The sequence below is a fragment of the Scylla paramamosain genome, chromosome 14 (assembly GCF_035594125.1).
Source record: "Scylla paramamosain isolate STU-SP2022 chromosome 14, ASM3559412v1, whole genome shotgun sequence".
NCBI classification, from domain to species: Eukaryota; Metazoa; Arthropoda; class Malacostraca; order Decapoda; family Portunidae; genus Scylla; species Scylla paramamosain.
This window is the reverse complement of record NC_087164.1, coordinates 4349723-4367792: the sequence shown is the minus strand read 5'-3', so window position 1 is coordinate 4367792 and position 18070 is coordinate 4349723. Positions and strand designations below refer to the sequence as shown.

General features: G+C 43.7%; 1 protein-coding gene across 1 annotated transcript; it reads right to left on the bottom strand.

Annotated features, from left to right (window-relative positions):
* LOC135106682 (uncharacterized) lies at window positions 1-1116 on the bottom strand. The gene has a single exon (XM_064015954.1). It carries the CDS (start codon window positions 771-773, stop codon window positions 177-179), a length of 597 nt encoding a protein of 198 aa, XP_063872024.1. The 5' UTR covers window positions 774-1116; the 3' UTR covers window positions 1-176.
* Window positions 1117-18070: the final 16954 nt, after the last annotated feature.

Genomic DNA, 18070 nt, shown 5'->3' with positions numbered 1-18070 from the left:
GCATCTTCATGTAAATAGAATAACACTGTAGGTATATCTGATACTGCTTGTATGTGAGAGAAGAGTTTGCGTCTGTGCTGCCACCTGGTGATAACCACTAGTTCTGAAAACTTCCCATTGTAGCAGCGCACGTTGCCACGCCCATCTCTTCGTGCACCACGTCCAGCCAGGCAGTCTCAGACGTAGTGATTTGGCTGGTTACAGGGCAGACAGCGCACAGCACCACCCTCTGACGAGGCAGAAGCCGCTGCATGCTGACTGAGACAGGAAACGTGTGTTGGCGACCCGACACCCAGACTGTCGTCCGCCAGGAGAGCTCGGGCACAATTCAGGAGCTGACAGATATTCATGCTTTCCAAGCGGCAGCCAGCTCTCAGACTGTGACGAGCAGCTTCAGGAAGGCCGGCCACAAAAGCACAACTTAGACCGGCATCAGGAATATCACCAAAGAGCCCAGCAAGGCGGCGTAAGTCAGCCAAGTATACATCGACAGGCTCGCCATCACGTAGTTTGCGGGCGACGAACTGCTCGTAGGCCAAAAATTTGTCAGTAGCAAAGACAGAGATGAGCGCTGCTTTCATATTCTCGTACTCCTCCTTCTCCGAGCTTGTTAGTTGTTGATACACTGAGAACGCCCCAGCACTGAGCCGTAGCGGTACAACAGTGTGCAACTCAGTGATCCCATGTAACTTGCAGACAAGCTCCAGCTTCTTCAGCCACTCCACAGCTGCATGAGGCGCGCCATCAAATTCTGGGATTAGGCGTAGGTCCATGGTAGGGTAGTCCCTTGGGATGGCAGCAGCTGTCTTCTTATCTTATCTCATCGTGGAGCAGCAAAATGCCTAGAGAGCTTGTAGCAGGTTGGAGATTGTCGAGGGGTGGAGGAAGACGACCTCTGCTGCTGATGTCTTCATTCCCTCTGCTTCAGTACAAGTCACCCGCATATGAGAACAACTCTGACGAACATCAAACGAACCCGAATAGAAGCTCGGTTCGAACTCACATTAACCCAAGCTTGTTTAAACCTAACTACCACCACCACCACGCTATTAATACGAGTACAAGTCATTAAGTAGATTAATTACATTACATTCTCTTGACATCTCTTTTGGGACTGGCGCATAAATGTTTCTCTCTCTCTCTCTCTCTCTCTCTCTCTCTCTCTCTCTCTCTCTCTCTCTCTCTCTCTCTCTCTCTCTCTCTCTCTCTCTCTCTCTCTCTCTCTCTCTTCCCAGTTTTGTTTCCCTTGGCCAATGACCCTCTTACATAACACACACACACACACACACACACACACACACACACTAAAGCTTCATTAATCTGACTTCATCCACAGACCTCTACAGAGGGAGTGGTCATCCTCAACGACCATCCTTGCATATAGAGCAGTGTGGCAGGCAAACCCGTCTCCCCACATCAGGGGGGTGTCTCCTTTCCCAGATTTACTCTGATCACTAGAGTGATACACTTCATTCAACATAAAAAAAAAAAAAATCCCTTTGTGTTTACCAGCAGTCAAGCATTATTGCTTTTCCAACCTATATCAGAAATTGGAATAGTTCTGAGTTATATGTACATACATAACTTGAACTCATAATTAAATCAATTTAAGTAGCATGTTTAGCAGGATACACACAGTACATCTTTTACTGTAGTCATGTAGCATTAAATGAGAAAAAAAAAAGGAAGAAGGCTGTGTTTTTTTTTTATGTTTTCCACAAGATCCTTAAAAAAAAATAAATTAAGATAAAGTCAAACCATCTGATTATTATCATGACGTTTTTTCTCTCTCCCTCTTCAAGAGAGCATTTCCAAGTATTCCGGTCAACTATTCGTATGATTTTATAGATAACTGTGGAAAAATAATGGAAATAAGGCAAGAGAAGTGTTGTTATTGTCCATATCAATAATAATGGGCGCTTTTTTTTCCTGCTCTTTTTTTTTTTTTTTTTTATGTAGGAAGGACACTGGCCAAGGGCCAGTGTACATACGTGTACATACACGTATAATAATATCTTCCTTGAAGGAAGTTTTACCTTCAAAATATTTTCCCTCGCCTCATCATTATAAGGCTGACTGAGCAGATTTTTGACATGAGAAAAACATCAAAGTATTAATCCCTGAAAAAGATAATTGATGTGGAGATGCAGCGCGTTTTGGTACATTTATTTATTTATTTATTTTTTATGTAGGAAGGACACTGGCCAAGGGCAACAAAAATCCAATAAAAAAATATGCCCATTGAAATGCCAGTCCCATAAAAGGGTCAAAGCAGTGGTCAAAAATTGATGAATAAGTGTCTTGAAACCTCCCTCTTGAAGCAATTCAAATCATAGGAAGGTGAAAATACAGAAGCAGGCAGGGAGTTCCAGAGTTTACCAGAGAAAGGGATGAATGATTGAGAATACTGGTTAACTCTTGCGTTACAGAGGTGGACAGAATAGGGGTGAGAGAAAGAAGAAAGTCTTGTGCAACGAGGCCGTGGAAGGAGGGGAGGCATGCAGTTAGCAAGATCAGAAGAGCAGTTAGCATGAATATAGCGGTAAAAGACAGCTAGATATGCAACATTGCGGCGGTGAGAGAGAGGATGAAGACAGTCAGTTAGAGGAGAAGAGTTGATGAGACGAAAACCTTTTGATTCCACCCAGTCTAGAAGAGCAGTATGAGTGGAACCCCCCACAGACATGTGAAGTATACTCCATACATGGACGGATAAGGCCCTTGTACAGACTTAGCAGCCTGGGGGGTGAGAAAAACTGGCGAAGATGTCTCAGAACATCTAACTTCATAGAAGCTGTTTTAGCTGGAGATGAGATGTGAATTTTCCAGTTCAGATTATAAGTAAAGGACAGACCGAGGATGTTCAGTGTAGAAGAGGGGGACAGTTGAGTGTCATTGAAGAAGAAGGGATAGTTGTCTGGAAGGTTGTGTCGGGTTGATAGATGGAGGAATTGAGTTTTTGAGGCATTGAACAATACCAAGTTTGCTCTGCCCCAATCAGAAATTTTAGAAAGATCAGAAGTCAAGCGTTCTGTGGCTTCCCTGCGTGATGTTTACCTCCTGAAGGGTTGGACGTCTATGAAAAGACGTGGAAAAGTGCAGGGTGGTATCATCAGCGTAGGAGTGGATAGGACAAGAAGTTTGGTTTAGAAGATCATTAATGAATAATAAGAAGAGAGTGGGTGACAGGAAAGAACCCTGAGGAACACCACTATTAATAGATTTAGGAGAAGAACAGTGACTGTCTACCACAGCAGCAATAGAACGGTCAGAGAGGAAACTTGAGATGAAGTACAGAGAGAAGGATAGAAACCGTAGGAGGGTAGTTTGGAAATCAAAGCTTTGTGCCAGACTCTATCAAAAGCTTTTGATATGTCCAAGGCAACAGCAAAAGTTTCACCAAAATCTCTAAAAGAGGATGACCAAGACTCAGTAAGGAAAGCCAGAAGATCACCAGTAGAGTGGCCTTGAAGGAACCCATACTGGCGATCAGATAGAAGGTTGTGAAGTGATAGATGTTTAAGAATCTTCCTGTTGAGGATAGATTGAAAAACTTTAGATAGGCAGGAAAATAAAGCAATAGGACGGTAGTTTGAGGGATTAGAACGGTCACCCATTTTAGGAACAGGCTGAATGTAGGCAAACTTCCAGCAAGAAGGAAAGGTAGATGTTGGCAGACAGAGCTGAAAGAGTTTGACTAGGCAAGGTGGAAGCACGGAGGCACAGTTTCGGAGAACAATAGGAGGGACCCTATCAGGTCCATAAGCCTTCCGAGGGTTTAGGCCAGCGAGGGCATGGAAAACATCATTGCGAAGAATTTTAATACGTGGCATGAAGTAGTCAGAGGGTGGAGGAGAGGGAGGAACAAGCCAAGAATCGTCCAAGGTAGAGTTTTTAGCAAAGGTTTGAGCAAAGAGTTCAGCTTTACAAAATAGATGTAATAGCAGTGGTTCCATGTGATTGAAATAGAGGAGGGAAAGAAGAAACAAAGTTATCGGAGATATTTTTGGCTAGATGCCAGAAATCACGAGGGGAGTTAGATCTTGAAAGGTTTTAAAATTTTCTGTTAATGAAGGAGTTTTTGGCTAGTTGGAGAACAGACTTGGCATGGTTCCGGGCATTATGTATAGCACGAGAACAAGCTGTGTTAAACCAAGGTTTAGAAGGTTTAGGACGAGAAAAAGAGTGAGGAATGTACGCCTCCATGCCAGACACTATCACCTCTGTTATGCACTCAGCTCACAAAGACGGGTCTCTGACACGGAAGCAGTAGTCATTCCAAGGAAAATCAGCAAAATACCTCCTCAGGTCCCCCCAACTAGCAGAGGCAAAACGCCAGAGGCACCTTCGCTTAGGGGGATCCTGAGGAGGGATTGGAGTGATAGGACAAGATAAAGATATGAGATTGTGATCGGAGGAGCCCAACGGAGAAGAAAGGGCTCATAAGACGCTCATAAGCAGAAGGATTAGAGGTCAGGAAAAGATCAAGAATGTTGGGCGTATCTCCAAGACGCTCAGCAATACAAGTAGGGTGTTGCACCAATTGCTCTAGATCATGGAGGATAGCAAAGTTGTAAGCTAGTTCACCAGGATGGTCAGTGAAGGGAGAGGAAAGCCAAAGCTGGTGGTGAACATTGAAGTCTCCAAGAATGGAGATCTCTGCAAAAGGGAAGAAGGTCAGAATGTGCTCCACTTTGGAAATTAAGTAGTCAAAGGATTTATGTGAGAGGTATACAGCACAGATGAATTTAGTATGAGAGTGACTCTGTAGTCGTAGGCAGATGGTGGAAAACCCGGAAGATTCAAGAGCGTGGGCACGAGAGCAGGTTAAGTCATTGCGCACATAAACGCAGCATCCGACTTTGGATCGAAAATGAGGATAGAGAAAGTAGGAGGGAACAGAAAAGGGGCTACTGTCAGTTGCCTCAGACACCTGAGTTTCAGTGAGGAAAAGAAGATGAGGTTTAGAAGAGGAGAGGTGGTGTTCTACAGATTGAAAATTAGATCTTAGACCGCGAATGTTGCAGAAGTTAATGAAGAAAAAGTTGAGGGGGGTGTCAAGACACTTACGGTCGTCGACAGAAAGGCAGTCCGACCTGGGGATATTTATGGTCCCTTCCCCAGATGGGGACTCCGAGGCTGGTGTAAGAGTCGCCATGATTTTTAAATTTTTGAGTGAAGGGTGTGTGTGTTATTAGGTGCTTGTAGTTTTGTGTGGAGGAAGAGAGTTGTCTTTAGAGGGCAGGCTGTGACTGACCCCTTGTGTTGTGAGACACAAAGGGAAACGTTCAGTGAGGTTACAGCTGGGTTTAATGATAAGTTCACAGCACCCCTTGAACAGTGCTTTAACCTCACTGGGAGTAATTATCGTTTCGGCAGGTGTCTACTGCCTCCTCCTATGCACATACCGATGTGTTTGTGTAAATAATAAGAATTTGTTCTCAGGAAATTTTCTGAGGGATTAATAATTTAATACTTTTGTTTCTTTATTGGTATTTCCGGAAATCAACTTAAGGCAAGGGTAATTGATTAATAAATATCTTAATAAACGGTTACAAAAGTGAAAAAGGACTATGAATGCACCAATCAGATGCCGCGCAGGAAGGGAGGAGGAGGCAGTGTGTGGCTCATTGAACAGCATAACGACTAAATTTGATTGCTTCTTATTCAATAAAAATAAATAAATAAGTAATCAATTAAAACAATTATCATAATTAATACAGATATTTATAATTAATACTGCGTCTTCACAAACTTGTTATATTGCCATTGTCTTCTGAACATTATTTGATTTTTTTGTCTAGTATTAAAGGAGTGGTGTGTAGATCTAACAATAACAATAACAATAAAGAAAGAAAAGATGGGGAGGAGGAAGTGGGGATAGTGGGAAGAATAGGGGGGGTGATAAGAAGGGAATTATAGTAGGAGAAATAGTCACTAGGGCTTGACCCCAGGCACAATTTGAATTTTTGTTTTGTTATTACGGAGGACGTCTATTTGAGACTTAATATGTTTATGTTAAAGTGGCAAGGGAGACAAGGTCCTCATCAGGGGAAGCAGGAGAGTCCGCCACCCACCGAGCAAGCCAAGCCCAACACAGCCGCAGCCACGGACGCCGCCCACGCACCCAAAACTCGGGGCCGAACCCCGCACCGGCTCGTCGCCAGACTATCCAAATCCTGCACCATCAGGATGTGAAAGATGAGTGAAGGACAGTCAGAGTAGAAAGTGTGTTTTTTTTTTTTGTGTGTGCTTTTATTGGTTCACAGAAGGACAGAGGAAGAAGTACGTCCGTATAGCGGAGGGACCTACAGTTTTACGTGGGTTCCGAACCACGGATAGTAGTAGAGTGATTTGGTGATGGCAGGGATCTTTATTGCATGATGTAATGTGATGGGTGAAAAGAGCGGTGTCGGTCCTTTCTGCTCGTGTCCTCTGACTCGTCCTGCAAAAAGGCCAACCTGCTAAAGAAAAAAAAAAAGAAAAAACTGTCGATTTATGAAGTGTGGTGCATGGTGAGGGTGAGGATGGTTTGTGATAATAATTGATGTGATGGTAGGATGTGCATTGACAGAGGCTGGAAAGGTTCCCTCACCGCAGCGAGGGGTCAAATCTACCACCATCTGTTTTCACGCGGTAAGTCGCCGGTGGTGGGGGTTGAATGGGGATTCCTGCATGGATGCTTCCAGGGCCCCGCCCCACCATCTCTTGACTACCTTCCTGCCCAGCACTTGCCGCACCCAACTACCTCTGTGTGGGGGATGAAGTGGCTTCCACTGAATGGTGTGGTTACCGTCCCCGTCATCAGTACTGGCCGCTCCTTAACTGCCGCGGGGGGACCGCTACCGGAACGTCATGCCGACGGCCCGGGGCCCCATTGCCGTGACGTCAGTGGGAGGAGTGCGGTTCGTACTATCCCCGTCTCTCTGGGAGTGGTCCGCTGCCCCTTGAAACCTAGGCTGCGAGGCGAAAAAATAATGCATAAAAAACAAAAATATGAATACAAAGCCATACGACAAAAAAAAATATGGAAAAACCACTAGGTGTTGGCACACGATCCCACTCCCTCGGTCAGAGGCATGGGATGTTAATGGCGGTGTTTTTTTGTCGCGTCCCTTTCCCAGGAGCGGTCCGGTGCCTCCTTAAAACCTAGGCTGCGAAACAGAAAAATAATGCATAAAAACAAAAATATGAATACAAAGCCATAAGACAAAAAATATGAAAAAACCACTAGGTGTTGGCACACGGGCCTGCCCACGTGAACGAGAGAACAACGATGATGCCACTCAGACACCATGAGTGGTACAGAGAGAAGAGGCAGTGAAGGGAAGAAAGGAGGAGTCCATTATTTGAAGATAAGTTCAGGAGGCACAGTGGGAGGGTTAAGGAGGTTGGAGTGGGGCAGGTGACGGAAAGCTGGGGGGAGGTTGGTTATGAAATTGTATGTGATTGTGTGTCTGTCGGAGAAGGAGCTTAGTTGTTTTTTTCGATTCTGTTGTAGTGTTATGTTAAGGGGAGGGATGTTGGACTCCTCGTGAATGGAGAGAGAGGTTCGGAAGTCGAACCATTTCGTCCCAAGAGCGAAACGAATTGCTTGATTTTGAACCTTCTGGAGTTTAGAGAGGTTGGAGGGAGCAGAGAGAGAGAGGGCAAGAGGGCAGTAGGTTAAGAGAGGGAGAATGAAAGCTTTGTGGAGGTAAAGTTTTGTTTTTGTGCTGCTGTCGCGAAATCTTTCCAGGTTGCTCAGGGCCTTGGCGGCTATGGTTGCTTTTTGTTTTATATGTAAATTGAAATTGAGGTGCTTATCAATGGTGTGGCCAAGCACTTTGTTGTTGTTACTGATGGGGATTGGGGTGGGGATTGGGTCAATTCTGTTTAGTGAAATTTGGCGGGGCTGACTTCTTTCAATGTTGAAATAAGTGACTTGATTTTTCGGGATGGGAGAGAATTCGCCATTTCATCTCCCATAGGCTAGTCGCCGTCAGTTCCCGTTGAATTTTACCAGTGAGGAGATCTAACGACCTGGCACGGGCCAATTGTGTTACATCGTCCGCGTATTGAATAGTTAGTGAGTCATTGTGGACTGGGAGGGGCAGGTCAGCTGTATTTGAATAGTTAGTGAGTCATTGTGGACTGGGAGGGGCAGGTCAGCTGTATTTAGGAAGAGGAGGCAGTAGACACCTGCCGAAACGATAATTACTCCCAGTGAGGTCTAAAGCACTGTTCAGGGGGTGCTGTGAACTTATCATTAAACCCAGCTGTGACCTCACTGAACGTTTCCCTTTGTGTCTCACAACACAAGGGGGCAGTCACAGCCTGCCCTCTAAAGACAACTCTCTTCTTCCACACAAAACTACAAGCACCTGATAACACACACACCCTTCACTCAAAAATTTTAAAATCATCATGGCGACTCCTACACCAGCCTCGGAGTCCCCATCTGGGGAGGGGACCATAAATGTCCCCAGGTCGGACTGCCTTTCTGTTGACGACCCTAAGTGTCTTGACACCCCCCTCAACTTTTTCTTCATTAACTTCTGCAACATTCGCGGTCTAAGATCTAATTTTCAATCTGTAGAACACCACCTCTCCTCTTCTAAACCTCATCTTCTTTTCCTCACTGAAACTCAGGTGTCTGAGGCAACTGACAGTAGCCCCTTTTCTGTTCCCTCCTACTTTCTCTATCCTCATTTTCGATCCAAAGTCGGATGCTGCGTTTATGTGCGCAATGACTTAACCTGCTCTCGTGTCCACGCTCTTGAATCTTCCGAGTTTTCCACCATCTGGCTACGACTACAGAGTCACTCTCATACTAAATTTATCTGTGCTGTATTCCTCTCACCTAACTCCTCTGACTATAAGAAATTCTTTGACTACTTAACTTCCAAAGTGGAGCACATTCTGACCCTCTTCCCTTTTGCAGAGATCTCCATTCTTGGAGACTTCAATGTTCACCACCAGCTTTGGCTTTCCTCTCCCTTCACTGACCATCCTGGTGAACTAGCCTACAACTTTGCTACCCTCCATGACCTAGAGCAATTGGTGCAACACCCTACTCGTATTCCTGACTGTCTTGGAGATACGCCCAACATTCTTGACCTTTTCCTGACCTCTAATCCTTCTGCTTATGCTGTCACCCTTTCTTCTCCGTTGGGCTCCTCCGATCACAATCTCATTTTTATCTTGTCCTATCACTCCAATCCCTCCTCAGGATCCCCCTAAGCGAAGGTGCCTCTGGCGTTTTGCCTCTGCTAGTTGGGGGGACCTGAGGAGGTATTTTGCTGATTTTCCTTGGAATGACTACTGCTTCCGTGTCTTTGTGTGCTGAGCGCATAACAGAGGTGATAGTGTCTGGCATGGAGGCAGGCATACATTTCTCACTCTTTTTCTCGTCCTAAACCTTCTAAACCTTGGTTTAACACAGCTTGTTCTCGTGCTATACATGATAGAGAGGTGGCCCACAAAAGGTACTTAAGCCTTCCATCACCAGAATCTCATGCACTTTATATTTCTGCCCGGAACCATGCCAAGTCTGTTCTCCAACTAGCCAAAAACTCCTTCATTAACAGAAAATGTCAAAACCTTTCAAGATCTAACTCCCCTCGTGACTTCTGGCATCTAGCCAAAAATATCTCCAGTAACTTTGCTTCTTCTTCTTTCCCTCCTCTACTTGAACCAGATGGCACCACTGCTATCACATCTATTTCTAAAGCTGAACTCTTTGCTCAAACCTTTGCTAAAAACTCTACCTTGGACAATTCTGGGCTTGTTCCTCCCTCTCCTCCACCCTCTGACTACTTCATGCCTCGTATTAAAATTCTTCGCAATGATGTTTTCCATGCCCTCGCTGGCCTAAACCCTCGGAAGTCTTATGGACCTGATGGGGTCCCTCTTATTGTTCTCCGAAACTGTGCCTCCGTGCTTGCACCTTGCCTAGTCAAACTCTTTCAGCTCTGTCTGTTAACATCTACCTTTCCTTCTTGCTGGAAGTTTGTCTACATTCAACCTGTTCCTAAAAAGGGTGACCGTTCTAATCCCTCAAACTACCGTCCTATTGCTTTAATTTCCTGCCTATCTAAAGTTTTTGAATCTATCCTCAACAGGAAGATTCTTAAACATCTATCACTTCACAACCTTCTATCTGATCGCCAGTATGGGCTCCGTCAAGGCCGCTCTACTGGTGATCTTCTGGCTTTCCTTACTGAGTCTTGGTCATCCTCTTTTAGAGATTTTGGTGAAACTTTTGCTGTTGCCTTGGACATATCAAAAGCTTTTGATAGAGTCTGGCACAAAGCTTTGATTTCCAAACTACCCTCCTACGGTAGAGTCTGGCACAAAGCTTTGATTTCCAAACTACCCTCCTACGGTTTCTATCCTTCTCTCTGTAACTTCATCTCAACTTTCCTTTCTGACCGCTCTATTGCTGCTGTGGTAGACGGTCACTGTTCTTCTCCTAAATCTATTAACAGTGGTGTTCCTCAGGGTTCTGTCCTGTCACCCACTCTCTTCTTATTATTCATTAATGATCTTCTAAACCAAACTTCTTGTCTTATCCACTCCTACGCTGATGATACCACCCTGCACTTTTCCACGTCTTTTCATAGACGTCCAACCCTTCAGGAGGTAAACATATCACGCAGGGAAGCCACAGAACGCCTGACTTCTGATCTTTCTAAAATTTCTGAATGGGGCAGAGCAAACTTGGTATTGTTCAAAGCCTCAAAAACTCAATTCCTCCATCTATCAACTCGACACAACCTTCCAGACAACTATCCCCTCTTCTTCAATGACACTCAACTGTCCCTCTCTTCTACATTGAACATCCTCGGTCTGTCCTTTGCTTATAATCTGAACTGGAAACTTCACATCTCATCTCTAGCTAAAACAGCTTCTATGAAGTTAGGTGTTCCGAGACGTCTCCGCCAGTTTTTCTCACCCCCCAGCTGCTAACTCTGTACAAGGGCCTTATCTGTCCATGTATGGAGTATGCTTCACATGTCTGGGGGGGTTCCACTCATACTGCTCTTCTAGACAGGGTGGAATCAAAAGCTTTTTGTCTCATCAACTCCTCTCCTCTAACTGACTGTCTTCAACCTCTCTCTCACCGCCGCAATGTTGCATATCTAGCTGTCTTCTACCGCTATATTCATGCTAACTGCTCTTCTGATCTTGCTAACTGCATGCCTCCCATCCTTCCGCGGCCTCGCTGCACAAGATTTTCTTCTTTCTCTCACCCCTATTCTGTCCACCTCTCTAACGCAAGAGTTAACCAGTATTGTCAATCATTCATCCCTTTCTCTGGTAAACTCTGGAACTCCCTGCCTGCTTCTGTATTTCCACCTTCCTATGACTTGAATTCCTTCAAGAGGGAGGTTTCAAGACACTTATCCACCAATTTTTGACTACTGCTTTGGCCCTTTTATGGGACTGGCATTTCAGTGGGCATTTTTTTTATTAGATTTTTGTTGCCCTTGGCCAGTGTCCTTCCTACATAAAAAAAAAAATACATGTTGAAAAGGGTGGGGCAGAGTACGGAGCCTTGTGGGACTCCAGCTTGAGGGGGGAAAAAAAGTCGAAAAGTTGCCCTGGTGGCGGATTCTTGTCTGTCTCTCCAGAAAACTACACAAGATGCGTTGCGTTAGAAAAGGGAGGTTGAAGTTAATACAAATTTTGTATTTTAAACCGGTGTGCCAAATTGTGTCAAATGCCTTTTGACATCTTTTGTCACGAGGGCTGTCTTGTAATATGGCTTGTTGAAATTTAGGTAGGCTACTATGCTGTTAAGGGCGTCCTCCGTTGAGGCGTTCCTCCGGAAACCGAACTGCTGTGGTGCCAGCAATCCTTTACCTTCGAGGAACGCTCTCAATCTTAAATTGATTAGACGCTCAAAAGTTTTTCCAAGAATTTCAAGGAGGCTTATGGGACAATAGTTTTCTGGTAAGTGAGAGTTTTTACCGGGCTTGGCAATAAGGGTGATGTTTGAAATTTTGAAAGCCTTTGGGAAGTATCCGGAGGCAAGGCAAGCATTGAAAATTTTTGTCAGGCTGAATATGATTTCTGGAGGAAGGCTCCGCACCATCGGCCAGGGGCTCGCCACCGAGTGTGCCTGAGCAACCTGGCGACATCCTCCTCCTCAATGGGTGTGATGAGAGGGTGTTGGGAGTCTAGGCGTGTTAAGTGTATAATGTTATGTGGTAGCGTGTTTGCTAGGTTTCGGCGCACAAGATCGGTGATATGGTGCATGTGGGCAATACTGGGTTCATGGGGAGGGAAGGGGTTAGGTTGGAAGGTGTTGTGCCAGTGTGTCTGGAAAGTGTTGGTGACTTGGTCTGGGTTGTTGACTCGATCACCTTTCACTAGGAGGTACTCGAATCTTTCCTGCTGGCATCCCTTCAGCTTGTGCACCATGTGCCAGAACTGAGTAGGATTTCTGCAGCGAGCTCCGTCCATACGGGAGACTAGATTCCTCCAGTGAGCGCTGTGGTCATCCTGTAGGCTATTTAGTATGTGTGTGCGAAGGATGCAGAGGTCTCTGTAGATGGGTGTGTGGTTGTGCATGTTTTGTAAAAAGCGTGTTCTGTAGCACACTAGTAGTCGTGGTGTTCTTATGGAGGGTTTGAAGTCTATGTGAATTTTGTGTTGCTTCTTTGATGTGTCTGTTGGCTGATGCCAGGATGTCATTGTGTAATGTCTCTAGGGCGCTGTCTGTTTCTGTATAGGGTTGGCCTTCGAACTGTGTTGGTCGGTGTATATCTGTAAGTGTTTCCTTGAATCCCTCCCAATCAGCGGAGCGGTAGTCGGGGACAGGTGGGGATGGGATGGGTATGGGGTTGGAGGATATTTTTAGGATTAGGGGAATGTGGTCTGAACCACAGAGGGGTCCATGGGAGATGTGGTGGTGGAAAGATAGGGATTGCCGATTGGAGAGGATGAGGTCCGGCCTGCCATTCCCATTGTGACTATAGCAGGTAGGAAAGTCAGGTCCAAGGAAACGGAGGCGTTTTAGTTGTGTAAGTTGCAGGAGTTCGTGTCCATGTTGGCTGTTTTTGGTGTGTCGAAATGCTGTGTGACTGGCATTGAGGTCTGCCAGTATGTAGACTGGTATGTTTGTGTGGTTGAAGAGATTGTTGAGGCTGGTGAGTGGAGGCCCAGTATCCGGTCTGCTGTACGTTGTGGTGATTAGAAATTGCCCGTGTTGTGTTTCGATCTTGGTGGCCAGGAAGTGGGCTGAAGGCCAGTTGGTTATGTGTATGTGTTTGATGGTACATTTTACCATGACAGCTACGCCGTCATAGCGCGTATCTGTCGTGTAACGTGTGTTGTATCCGTAAAGTTTGATGGGTTTAAGAGGTGTGCCTGTGTGGTTGAGGAGGACGATGTCTGGATCGATAGATCTAATTGCTTTTGAAATAAGGTGTCTGTTATTCCAGAAACCGTGACAGTTTAGTTGTACTACTGTGATCATTGTTGAGTGTGTTAGGTGTTTTTCCTACCCCTTGATGCGGTTCATGTAGATGGGAGGGAGGGTTGGGGTGCGGTTGTGAGCTGACGTTTTGTGTCAGTCTTTTTTGTGGTGTTATTGGTTGTGTTGGTAGTGGTAGGAGTGGATTGTGTTGGAGGGGGCTTCTGGGGCTGCGATTCTCCAGAAGCTGAGTCCTCTTCGGTGCCCAGGTCCCTAGGTGAGGGGGAACTGGTTTCGTTGGGTGTGGTAAGTTCGGGTTCCTGGAGTGGGGGTGTTGGAGTGTGTGTCTCTTCGTTTTGTTGGAAATGTTGTTTAAATTGTTGTTGGTTGGTTTGTTTGAAGTTTGGTGGAAGTTTAATTGTGGGGCAACCGTTGTATTCAAGCAGGGAATTCATGGTTTCTGACTGTTTTTTCAAGTCGCCAAAAGAGGTCTGGATTGAATACTTTATGATAATTTCTGCAAGCAGAAGTTTCTCTGTGTTTGTGTTGGTGTTAGGGGTAGTTTGTGTGAGAGTATTGGGTGTGGTGGCTTGGACATAGGTAGTTGTCATTGGGGTAGGTTTTGGAGAGTTTTGCTGTTGCTGACTCTCACGTTTTATGGGACATCTAAAAGAGACCGCTGTGTGTTCCCCTTCACAGTTTATACATTTTAGGGTGGGTGTTTGGCAGTTCTTGTAGTCGTGGCCCTTAGCTGCACACTTAGAGCAGACCTGTTCAGTTTCTTTGCACTGGTTAGTGCAGTGGCTGAATTTATAGCATTTAAAACATTGTGTGACCGGTCTGTATTCTTCAATATTACTCTTATAAGAAGGTACTATTTGTGAAAAGACTTTGATGCCTTTATTTTTGATGAGGTCGGTCTGTTGTTTCGACCGGAGACGTTTTTTAATCATGTGAGCCTTCGGGATTGTGTGTATTTCATCAATTTGAATTTCGTTTCTAGCTTCGATTTCCGTTCGGAGATCGTCGTTAGTTTTTTTCAATAAATAATCGTCCACTCGGCGGGCAAGGATGGTCCTGGCGGATATTTGCTCCGGAGACTCTACGAGCTCGAAGCCTAGGAGTTTTAGGTTTTCGTTTGCTTGGTGGGTGGGATGTTTTTCGCGGTCAGCCTCACTGGCTAGACCAATGATGATGTAAGGGCCAGATTTAAAGCATTTTGTGTGGGGAACCTGGGTCCTGGTAAAAAAGGCATTGCTGAGGTCGCCAAGGATGTTAGCAGTTTTTATCCGGTACCTTATTGTCCGGTCAAGGAGGCGTGGGGCGGCCATCTTGTCATAGGGCAGAGCCCTATGATGCTGCAGCCCTGTAGGAGAGAAGCTGTGGTAGAAAGTGTTATTATCGTGAGCGGCACTACAGCCTTTTTTGGCGCTACAGCCTTCAAGGTGCTGCAACCACGAGTGGGCTATAAACAACCTATTGTTGTTTCCTATCGCCCTAGTGCCTATTTCCCGAGGGGGATCCTAGCCGGATGGAGGAAACCCTAATTAGCTAGCCCTGAGGTAGGGCATGTACGCTGCCGAGGTGTCTCTAGGCTAATCTGGCCAGCACTAGAGGCCCCGGTGGCTAAAGAGCGCGGAGCGGGCTTGGTGTAGTACTTTACTTTACTTTAATTAGAGAAAGAAGGTGAATGAAGAAGAGTTTGGACAGAGGAAGGTGTATAGTTAGAAATGGAAAGACTGTATAGAGAGAAGACTGTGGGCAGACCACATTGCTATTTTTATATAGGAGGTTTTCTGTCTGTGTCTGCATCGGTGGTTCAGTGGTGCTTGGTGTAGATCTCGGCATAGGTAACTTAAATAGAAGAGCAGCACCGAATGACGCATGGTATGGTTGCTAGATGTTGCCAGCGGACAAAAAAGTAATTTTCGAGGTACGACCAGTTTCTATCGTGACTAGTAGTAATACAGTACAGTTTTTTTATACAGTACTTGTATAAAAAAAAAAAGAGCATATTGTTCTGTCAGAAACATCTGCTAGTTTTAAATGAGAAATCTTCCCCTTCATTTTATTTATTTATTTATTTATTTATTTATTTATTATTATTATTATTATTATTATTATTATTATTATTAATATTATTATTATTATTATTATTATTATTATTATTATTATTATTATTATTATTTCATTGTTATTATTATTTCATTTATTAATTCATTTATAACTCAGAACAAACAGTGGGAGGGCGGCCCTCTCCAAGGATATTATCTATAAAGCTCTGGTCCTCCCTACCTCTCTTCCGCCCACCCCACTGCCCTCATTTTTCAGAAGTCTATGTGAGTATATGCGCTCGCCTGTGATTACTGCTGGTTGTAGCTCTGAAACTAGCCACAGGATATTTTCGGAAATAACTTTATTGTGATTCCCACACAAAGTTGTCATGAGGAAACTACATACATAATTAGCTTAAACCTAGCTTAGACCAGCTTTTCCAGACTTGGGAAATATGCCGCTCGCCCCTCTCGCGCCATCCTTGCAGTTCACCTCCTCAGGCAGCTGCATGCAACATTACGTTCATCCTCCTACCATCTATCTTCCTCACACACACTACATTACTCTCATTTTCTCTATTTTTCCTATTTTTTTACACACTTCAAACTTCTCAACCAGTGCCCTCTGTATGCTGGGATGCCTCTGAACTATCAACGTGGTGTTATCAGCAAACAACAACTGATTCATATTTTTACTCTCTATGATTAGCTTTCACCAGACTCACACCACTATTTGACATTCTCGAATTCCATTCTGTTCAAACCCCATCCTAGTAAACATTAATCAACCACAGTGACATCACACATCCGTGACGTCTAGGATGTCGACTATGTTGACTATTACATGTAATTGTGAATAATCATCTAAAATTAAGTTATAAGTTATAAGAAATTAAATGTTCCGTTTATATGACACATCCGTAACATTTTAGTCTAGTTAGAAATCTTGTGACGCAAGTGACGTTTGTGAGATTCGTTGAGTTATGAATGTTTTGTGTTGTAATGGATACCTTATTTATGTTTTCTTGAAATATTTCATGTCATCGTGATTACGGAAAATTTTGCCGCAGACTAGAATTATTTGTTTAATTTCATGAGCAGCATGTGATTTATTAGAGGAATATATATATATATATATATATATATATATATATATATATATATATATATATATATATATATATATATAGAAGTAATACATATACAGTACTTGTATAAAAAAAAAGAGCATATTGTTCTGTCAGAAACATCTGCTAGTTTTAAATATATATATATATATATATATATATATATATATATATATATATATATATATATATATATATATATATATATATATATATATATATATATATATATATAAGCTACACATGTTTTCATTTTACAAACATTACAAGGTTTTTTTTTTTTTCGTTTGTAAAACACTGACTGGGATTTTTATGTGTTAATCATGCATCAGTTTTTAGAGGTGCATATGGAGCCGTTGAGAACTTCCTTGCTTGAGGAAAAAGGCACTGTACACACAGGGAGCGAACATAGTCGCAATGCCCAAAAGTCTAGAACCAGTGCATGAAAGGAACTTGCATTGTTCGCCTTTCTAAGACACAGATCTCCAATTTTTTATAACTCGAGAGAAATCCACAGAAATTTTACTCTCCACACGCTCAGCAAAAACGGCGGCAAAACGCACAGCAGCAGTCTCCAATTCTGGTTCAGTTTTTCGCTTCACTTAGAGTGAAAGTTAGTTAGTCTCTACCATACAAGTGAGGGTCACTCTTCTCTTTTGCCATTGATTATTTCCTGCTTAACTGTAAGAATACATTGAAATGTTTTCAGAAAGTAGTGATTTGTAAATTATAATGTGTCACAAGACCATCACCCAGTAGAAATATAGGCATACTCGCAAAATAAATATGATAAAGACTAGTATATTGTTCATCAGTGTTGAAAGGCATAATGAATAAATTTTGCAGTCTTTTCACGCAGTTTTAAACAACAATCCATCATCCTCCTCTAACTCAACCAAAAGTAACAGATCGCCGAGTGAAATTGCTATACGAGAAATTTTGCCCACCATTAGAAAAGCGAGGACGAGATCAAAGCACCAGCGTGTGTTGGATCTCACTGTTGACATCTGCGGGCGCCGGTGATATCATCCCTTCAGTTCTATTTCGTGAGGAATGCAAACAATAAATCTTACCAAACAATCATTTCAATGTAACTAAACTCTCTCTCTCTCTCTCTCTCTCTCTCTCTCTCTCTCTCTCTCTCTCTCTCTCTCTCTCTCTCTCTCTCTCTCTCTCTCTCTCTCTCTCTCATAAAATAAAAAGAAATGTAGGTCTCTTCCACTGTTTGCAAGCTTGTTAAATCAGCAGATAGTGGAGAACTTGATGGCCGCACCTCTGTAGAGGCGCCCACCTTTTCGGGTATAGAACTGGATTTGTTTACATTTTTCTTATTGCTATTCTGTTTTTAAAATTTCGTATTTCATGCGAAATTTTCTTCTTTTGTTGCAGCTTTAGCACGATCAGAAGGTAAAAAAGAAAAAAAAAATGAGACAGCAGCAGCATGTGTACAAATGTATTCAATATGAGAAAAGAACGTTGCACCAGTA

Bases quoted from the DNA above. Each gene is read 5' to 3' on its own strand.
- LOC135106682 (XM_064015954.1), bottom strand. From the start codon at position 773: ATGGACCTACGCCTAATCCCAGAATTTGATGGCGCGCCTCATGCAGCT.